The sequence below is a fragment of the Suricata suricatta genome, chromosome 16 (assembly GCF_006229205.1).
Source record: "Suricata suricatta isolate VVHF042 chromosome 16, meerkat_22Aug2017_6uvM2_HiC, whole genome shotgun sequence".
NCBI classification, from domain to species: Eukaryota; Metazoa; Chordata; class Mammalia; order Carnivora; family Herpestidae; genus Suricata; species Suricata suricatta.
Window position 1 is genome coordinate 45,197,442 of NC_043715.1, and position 8,733 is coordinate 45,206,174.

An 8,733-nucleotide genomic window follows, 5' to 3' on the forward strand; every position below is an offset into this window, starting at 1 on the left:
TCAGCCTTACCTGTCTCATCTGCCGCTCATCTGGTGGTCAGCCTGGAGGTGGCGGTTACGGCTTACCAAAGCTTTCTGGGTCCCCCATCCCATGCCCCACCCTGGGTGGGGGTGGGGCGCCCAGGACCGGCCGGACCTGTGTGGCCCGGGGCCCGGGTTGTCTGGGGAGCCTGTCACCTCGAGAAGGCAGGCTCTTCCGGGGCTGGGACGGCTGTGGGCGGCTGGATGCCCCGATGGCTGCAACCTGCAAACTCATAAATACCGCCGCCGCACCGATGGCCAGAGACGCGCGTGCGGGCAGCTGGCGCCCCCGAAGGTGAGCCGGGGACCGGGAGGGCGTCCCCCGCTCCGGCTCCCGGCTTCCCGGCCCGGCTCTGCCCCCCCGGCAGGTCCTGGGGGGAGCTGGAGAGCGAAAGGGCTGGGGAGAAGGGAGTGGGTGTGCAGGTGCAGCGCTGGGGGCGGGATTGGGGTCACCAAGGTGGGATGAGATGCTAGGGAGAGGACAGAGAGGCGGAGGCCGCTCCAGGTCGGGTGCGATTCTGGGGCGATCTGGGGGTGGAGTGCGGCACCGGGGTCACTAACACCAGCACGGAAGGCTGGAGGAGCAAACAGAGAGCAATGAGCTCTGAGAGCAGCGTGCAATGCAGTCGGGGTGGAGGCAATAAGGTCCAAGACGCTGGGCGTTGCTGAGAGCAGGGCGGACGCTGGATGTGGGGTTGCAGCCCCCGGCCCCGCCCCGCTCCCCAACCTCTCCCCGAGCGTGAGCTGCAAGAGCTCCGAGCCCGGACCCCCGCTCCAGGACATCCTAGCTGCGCACTGAATCACTGTTGCTCATTTTCCTCCTCTGGGATACGGCGCCGATGATCACAGCAGCCGCCACACATAGGAATGTTGTGAGGCTCCCGTGACTTCATCTATGCAGAGTGCTTAGCACACAGCGAGTCTCAGGACCTTCGGCGCCTGGTAATGATCAACGTGCTTGTTTTCTCTACAGCATCTGGATAGCCACCCTGCCTCCCTCCCCGCCAGCATTGCCTGACCTCCTTCCGCTCTCCAGCAGCCTCTCCGTGCTGTTCCTGACCTTACCTTCCTGCGGTTCACGAATCTGATCTACTGTGGACCCCTCCCCTTCCGCGTCTGCCCACACCATCCTCTTACCATGCGCCCCCTGTGTCCCTGCTGGTCCTGCTGCTGTGTGCTCCTGGCTTTCTCCCTGGGCGTCCGAGGGGCGCCAGAGGCTCCTAAGGCCGCCCCTGAGCAAGTCCACCTGTCCTACCCGGGTAAGTTTCTGTGAGCACTTCCTGGGCATTTATTTCCCTGGGAGGCCCAGTGGGTCGGGGGCTCCGGAATCCCGTGCGCTTTTTGTGGGACCTTGGCCTTGGCCTTCCTGAGGCTCAGTTGTCTGCCTCTGTGAAACGGGGCTCGAAGCAGTGGTGCATCTACCTGTGTGGGAAATGATTTGCTGTGTCCACGCCATTGTAAGTGTTCCCCAAAGGGGGCCGCTATTGTCCATGCCTATTGTGTCCCCACAAAGCTGCCTCCTGATCTTTGATCTGGGGGTGGTGATGCCTGTGGTGGTGAGGCCTTGGACCCTGGAGTCTCTGTACCCAAACTTCTTGGGTTTTAATCCCAGTTTAAGTAGTTTAATCCTACTTGCCTGCTGTGTGACCGTGGGCGAGTGACTTGACCTCTCTGGTCTCTGATTCTTTATCTGGACAACGGGAAAATGTTAGTGTGACCTCATAGTGGGGAGGAAATGAGACAGTACCTGCGAGTGGCAAAGCGGAGCTTGGTGTGTGTGTGTGTGTGTGTGTGTATCATGCTTCTCACACATTTTTGTCTCAGGGAAGCTTGGCACAGCTAAGAATTATTGAGAACCTCAATGAGCATGAGTTTATGGGAGTTATATTCAAATATTCGCCAGATTAGAAACTAAAACTGAGGCGTTTAAAATATTTTAAGTCATTTAAAATGAACACTAGTAAATCCATTGGCATTAAGATAAATGGCATTTTTCATGAGAAATAACTACACAAAAGAAATGTGAGAAATTGGCGAGTGTTGGTTTACATCTTTTTTTAAAAGCATTTAAGAATTTTTTTTAATGTTTTTTATTTATTTTTGAGAGACAGCGAGAGCAGGGGAGGGTCCAAGAGAGAGAGACACAGAATCCGAAGCAGGCTCCAGGGTGACACAGAATCTGAAGCAGGCTCCAGGGTCTGAGCTGTCAGCACAGAGCCCGACGTGGGGCTGGAACCATGAACCGCGAGAGCATGACCTGAACCGAAGCCGGACGCTCAACTGACTGAGCCACCCAGGCGGCTTACATATTTTTAAGTCTCTTTAATGTCTGGATTAATAGGAGGCGGCCAGATTCTCCCCACATCTCCCTCTGCTGCTGTTTTGATAGGTTGCTTTGGATGATATATAGGAAGAAAATTTGGTTTCTCTTGGGTACTTGGTTGAAACAGAGGAGGCTTTTAAAATTATTTTTCTATTTTTAATTACATTTTTAGTGATCTATTTTATTTTTGAGAGAGAGATGGAGCATGAGCAGGGGAGGGGCAGAGAAAGACTCTGAAGTAGGCTGCAGGCTCCGAGCAGGCAGCACAGAGCCTGACGTGGGGCTCGAACTCACAAAAGGTGAGATCATGACCTGAGCAGAAGTTAGACACCCAGCCAACTGAGCCACCCAGGCACCCCCAAGGGAGGAGGCTTTTAAAAGGAGTTTCAAATAATTGTGCCTACAGCTTTTTGATACTGCACCGAACCTCAACACACAGCTCTTTCTGTCTTTCAAATAATATTAGCTTCTTATTTTGAAATAATTTTAGACTTACGGAAGAATTGCAAAAATAGGGGTGAGTTCCTGTACCCCCTTCCCCCAGCTTCCCCAGACGTTAATGTCTTGTGTACCCACAACACCATTGCCAAGGCTGAGAAATTAACATTGGCCTCATATCACTAACTGAACTGTGGACTTCGTTCGGACTTCACCAATTTTCCCACTTACGTCTTCCTTCTAATCCAGGATCCAATCCACGACCCCACACTGCATCTGGTTGCTGTGTCTCTAATCTCCTCCTACCTGTAACAGTTTCTGAGGCGTTCCTTGCTTTTTTTGACGTCAAGGACATTAAAGAGTGTTTCCTAAAAGTTAGTTGCAAGATAGATCCTGAAACTCACACATGTACTGCTTTGGCATTTGTTGACCACTGACCTAGGACAAGGCACTTGGCCTGGAAGCCTCTGTAAAACAGGACGACGATAAAAGCCATCTCATGGTGCTGCCGTGATACTCCCGCGAGAAAACCGCCATCCCTTGTTTGGCCTGCACAGCAACAAGACCAAATACACTTTTACTAAGTCTTTCAGATGGATAACTCACGTAACCTCAACTTGGATCTTACGCTGTAGGTACTTTTGTTACTCCCATTTTACAGAGGCGTAAACTGAGGCTCATGGAGAGGCGGAGCCTGACCCTGGGTCTGGAATTTGAATGCAGGCAGGGAGGCTCAAGAGCCCGTGATATTTGTTTTAAAACTTTAACTTGTACTAATTAAAAAAATTTTTTTTTCTTCCATTTATTTATTTTCAAGAGACAGAGAGAACAGAGCGTGAGTGGGGGAGGGGCAGAGAGAGAGGGAGACACAGAATCCGAAGCAGGCTCCAGGCTCTGAGCTGTCAGCACAGAGCCTGACGTGGGGCTTGAGCCCACGAACTGTGAGATCATGACCTGAGTCGAAGTTGGATGTTTAACCCACTGAACCACCCAGGCGCCCCCAACTTGTACTAATTTTAGATTTAACAGAAAATTGCAGAATTTCCGTGCTTCTGGTTTCTCCCACTGTCATGTTAACGTCTTACATAATTATGGTCTGATTATTGAACCGGAAGGTAACGTCAGTATAATACTGTTAGCTAAACTACAGACCCGGTTCGAATGTCAAATGTTTTTCTACTTGGTTATTTTGTTATTTTGCATTTAGTTGTTCTTGGTCACCTCCAATCTGCCAGCTGCTCAGTCTTTCCTTATCTTTCATAATCTCAACATTATTTTTTTAATGTTTATTTATTTTTTAAAAAATGTTTTATTTATTTTTGATACAGAGAGACACAGAGCATGAGAGGGGGAGGGGCAGAGAGAGGAAGACACAGAGTTGGAAGCAGTCTCCAGGCTCTGGGCTGTCAGTACAGAGGCGGATGCAGGGCTCGAACCCACCAATCGTGAGATGATGACCTGAGCCGAAGTCGGAGGCTTAACTGACTGAGCCACCCAGGCGCCCCTCAACATTATTTATGAGCAATTATCTTGTAGGGTAGCCCTCATTTGGGGTTTGTCAGATACTTTCTCAAGATTAGGATGAAGTTATGTGCTTTTCTGGCAAAACTATCAGAGCTGTGATGTTGTGTCTTTCCCGGTGCCTGGGATCAGAGAGTTCCTGGTGCTGACACGGTTTATTGCTGTTACCAGTGATGTTAACCTTCACTGCCCGGTTACAGGGGTGCGTGCTGGGTTTCTCCACTGGAGGGTTTTTATTCTTCCCTTTGTAGTTAATAAATATCTTGGAGGAGATTCATTGAGACCATGCAAAACATGCAAATTAGTGTTTCTCTTGAAGCTTTCACCAGCTAATTTTGGCATCTGTCAGTGGATCTTGCCTGCAATAATTGTTAGATGATGTTGGCCTAATTGTGATTTTGTAACTTTCTAATTCCCTGTCTCCATCTAATGGAATTTGCTATAAGGAAATCTATTCCTTCCCTCATTCATTCATTCATTCATTCATTCATTCATTCATGTCAGTATAGACTTACAGATACTTATTATCATTCCGTTGGTTAAATATACAATACTATTGTTATTTAGTTTGTGACTCAAATTGTCCCGGATATGGTCTTTTGGAATTCCTTCGGATTGGCTTCTGTGTTCTTTCAGCAAACACTCATCATTTTTTGAGCACTTCTACATTTTCCGGGACCATAGGCTTATCTTGTATATTTCCTGCCTTATCTTTAGAATCAACCGATTATCCAAGCAGCCCTGGTTTCTTTCACCAGAAAGCAGGTGTTTAGAAACTAAGATCTGAGCATGCGGTGTGTTCGCGGCTGCCTAGGTCTCATTGCTTCTGGGCCCTTTCACAAGCAGAGCTAGGCAGCACGTGTGTGTCACACACACATGCACACATCTCTATTTTCGTGTCTAACTGTGTGTATTTGGTACGTACCATGAGATCGTGCTGATATCTCTGATTCTAGTTCAACATCAAGGATTTATTTAGGCCTTTTTCTTTCCTTGTTTGTGATTTCTCTCTCCAGCATGGAGAAACCTACCTTCCACTTCTACAATATACTTAGTTATTTGTTCAACGCAAGTATGGGCATAAAGCGGTTCCCGAATCATTTGCCTGCACCCCTGTGAGAACATTGACTAGATGACAATGTGGGTGTGTGGTCCTTTTTCTCTGTAGTCCTTTTATTTTTTGTTTTTCTGAAAGGAGAGAGGTTTTGGGGTTCTTTTTTAAAAGTTTATTTTATTTGTTTTGAGAGTGACAGAGACAACGTGAGTCAGGGAAGGGCAGAGAGAGAGGGAGATGGAAAATCCCAAGCAGGCGCTGCACTGTCGGCATGGAGCCTGTTTTGGGCCTCGAACCCATGAAATCTTGAGATCATGACCTGAGCCAAAACCAAGAGTCAGATGCTTAACCGACTGAGCCATCCAGGCGCCCCTCTGTAGTCTTTTGAAAAACATTCTTTTATTACTGAAGTATAAATTGACATCCAACGTTATATTAGTTTCCAGCGTACAACATAGTGATTCAATAATTCTTTTTTTTTTTTATGTTTTTATTTTATTCTTTAGAGAGAGAGAGGCAGAGTGTGAGCGGGGGTGGGGAGGGGTAGGGCAGAGAGTGAGGGAGATAGAATCAGGCTCTGAGCTGTCAGTGTGTCAGCACAGACCCCGACACGGGGCTCGAACTCACGGGACTGTGAGATCATGACCTGAGCCGAAGTCGGATGCTTAACCAACTGAGTCACCCGGGCACCCTTGACAATTCTATACATCACTCACTGTTCACGGTAAGCGTAGCTGCCGTCTGTCACCATACGACACTACTACAATATAACTGACTGTATTCCCTATGCTGTACTTTTTTCATCTCGGTGACTTATTTATTTTATAACTGGAGGTTTGTACCTTTTCTCTATCGTCTTTCAGTGTCCAGTCAAGACCTAGTTCCCATGGTTACCCACCCCTTCAGTATGGCTACTTTATTCACTTAAAAATTTTTTTTAATGTTTATTTTTGAGAGAGAGAGGGACAGAGCGTAAGTTGGGGAGGGGCAGAGAGAGAGGGAGACACAGAATCTGAAGCAGGCTCCAGGCTCTGAGCTGTCAGCACAGAGCCCGACGTGGGGCTCAAAGCCATGAACTGTGAGATCATGACCTGAGCCAAAGGCAGACACTTCACCAATTGAGCCACCAGGTGCCTCAAGGGGCTGGCTCTTGATTTCAGCTCAGGGCATGATCTCAAGGTTTGTGGGTTCGAGCCCCGCATCGGGCTCCACACTACAGCATGAAACCTGCTTGGGAGTCTCTCTCTTCCTCTATTTCTCCCTCAAAATAAATAAATAAACTTTAAAAAATGTTTTTCAAAAGTTTGGACTCATAGATAGATAGATAGATAGATAGATAGATAGATAGATATACACAATATAAAATCCACCAAACAGAGACTTGCTGCATAAGGTGACAGATTTAGCGGCACTGGGCCAGCATGGTGGCCGTCGCTGGAGCGAGCAATGGCTGCCCCTTTTAGATACCACAGGGTCTCACGAGGTCACACACTCCACTACTCCTGCTACCGCACTCCCTCCCGCGGGCCCTTGTCCCCATTTATATTACCCAGCAGGCTCCTAGACATGTGAGTATATAGCCCCTAAATAATACCATCTATGGGGGTGCCTGGGCAACACTGGGGAGCCTACTTGGGATTCTCTATCTCTCTGCCCCTCCCCAGCTCACGCTCTCTCACTCTCTCTCAAATAAATAAACTTTAAAAAAATTTTAAATAATAATATCATGTATGTAAAATGGCACAAGACCTGCACAGAGCGAAATGACATGAATAACACGATCCTGCGGTGTTACAAGGGCTTTACTTGTAGTTATGCACCTAAGCCTCATAAAAACCCTATGAAGTAGATATTGGTATTATTCTACCTTACACATGAGGAAACTGGGGCTCAGAGAGGTAAAGCCACTTGCTCAGAGAAGCACAGCTTGGAAAGGGCAGTGCTGGGATTGAACTTGGGGAGCTCCGGAACCTGTGCCCCTGACTACTGAGTGTCCCGGGCTCTCCGTCATCGCCTGGCGCTCTGTGAGCATCCTCCCCCCCCCCCCCCCCCCGCTCAGGCCTCACCGCCCAGCCCCACTCTGTTCCTTTCTCCCCAGGCGAGCCAGGCTCCATGACTGTAACCTGGACCACATGGGTCCCCACCCACTCTGAAGTGCAGTTCGGAACGCAGTTGACGGGGCCCCTGCCCCTCCGGGCCCAGGGCACCTTCAGCCGCTTCATGGATGGGGGCATTCTCCAGCGGAAGTTCTACATACACCGAGTCACGCTGCGGGGGCTGCTGCCGGGGGTCCAATACGGTGAGAGGGGCCCCGGCCCAAGTGTTGAGGGGAGCAGGAAGAGGAGTGGGGTGTGGACCAGAGCTACCACCGGCGGGGGGGTCGGGCTGGGCTGGTGACTCCTCTGTTTATCTGGACCCTATTGTGTGAGACTCTGGGATGAGGATGGAAGGCGCTGGGGTCTGGGGCGGCGTGGACCAGAGGGCACGGGTCAGAACCCTTCAGTCCCCGGCTGCCTCCCCCACCAGCCGCAGACGGATGGGGTGGAGGAGATGGCCTGGGGTGCTCCTTGCTGACCACGACCTTTGCCTTTGCCTCAGTTTACCGCTGCGGCAGTTCTCAGGGCTGGAGCCGTCGGTTCCGTTTCAGGGCCCTGAAGAATGGTGCCCACTGGAGTCCCCGCCTGGCCGTGTTTGGGGACCTGGGGGCTGACAACCCGAAGGCCTTGCCCCGGCTGCGCAGGGACACCCAGCAGGGCATGTACGACGCTGTTCTCCATGTGGGTAGGCACTGGCAAGGGTGTGCCTGGAGGGCTGGGGTGGGGCGTGGGTGGGAGGCCAAGCCGACTGTTGAGGGGACCATGCTGGGGCCAGTGAGGTTCTGGAGGGACTGGGGATGAGACTGGCCTTGGCGACAGTGTCTGCGGTTCACCAGAACACCCGGGCTGGAATCCCAGCGCTGGCGGGTGGAGCCTTGTTTTTGTCCTGCGCTTGTTGCTGCGAGAGCTGAGCCTGGGTCAGAATTCACGGGACTGTCGCGACTGCATAGTTGACATTGCCCAGCATGCTGCAAGTGCTACATATTCACTGTCATTATCATGGCTGCTGTGGCTTCAGGGGACAGCACAACAGATGGGAGGGAGATTGGGGCTGATGAGGTTCAAAGCCGAAGACTCTGGAATCAGACCCTCAGGGCTTCATTCCTGGCTCTTTACGTGCCAGTCTTGCGACCTTGCTCAGGCGCTTAGCCCCTCTGGGCCTCAGTTTCCCCATTTGAAGTGGGGTCATAATAACATCCACCTCAGAGGGTGTATTGAAGATTCAGGTGATCAAGTATGTCAAGCATTTGGAACTGTGCCTGGTACAAAACCAGTGTCAG

The 8,733-nt window shown here is 50.4% G+C and overlaps 1 protein-coding gene across 1 annotated transcript in view; it reads left to right on the forward strand.

Annotated features, from left to right (window-relative positions):
- Window positions 1–1,015: 1,015 nt before the first annotated feature.
- ACP7 (acid phosphatase 7, tartrate resistant (putative)) overlaps window positions 1,016–8,733 on the forward strand; it is a 14,572-nt gene continuing 6,854 nt past the window's right edge. Inside the window, exons 1-3 of the mRNA XM_029925816.1 lie at window positions 1,016–1,280; window positions 7,456–7,656; window positions 7,956–8,138. Coding sequence (XP_029781676.1) covers window positions 1,160–1,280; window positions 7,456–7,656; window positions 7,956–8,138 — 505 coding nt within the window. The 5' untranslated portion in view covers window positions 1,016–1,159. The remainder of the gene's footprint in view (window positions 1,281–7,455; window positions 7,657–7,955; window positions 8,139–8,733) is intronic.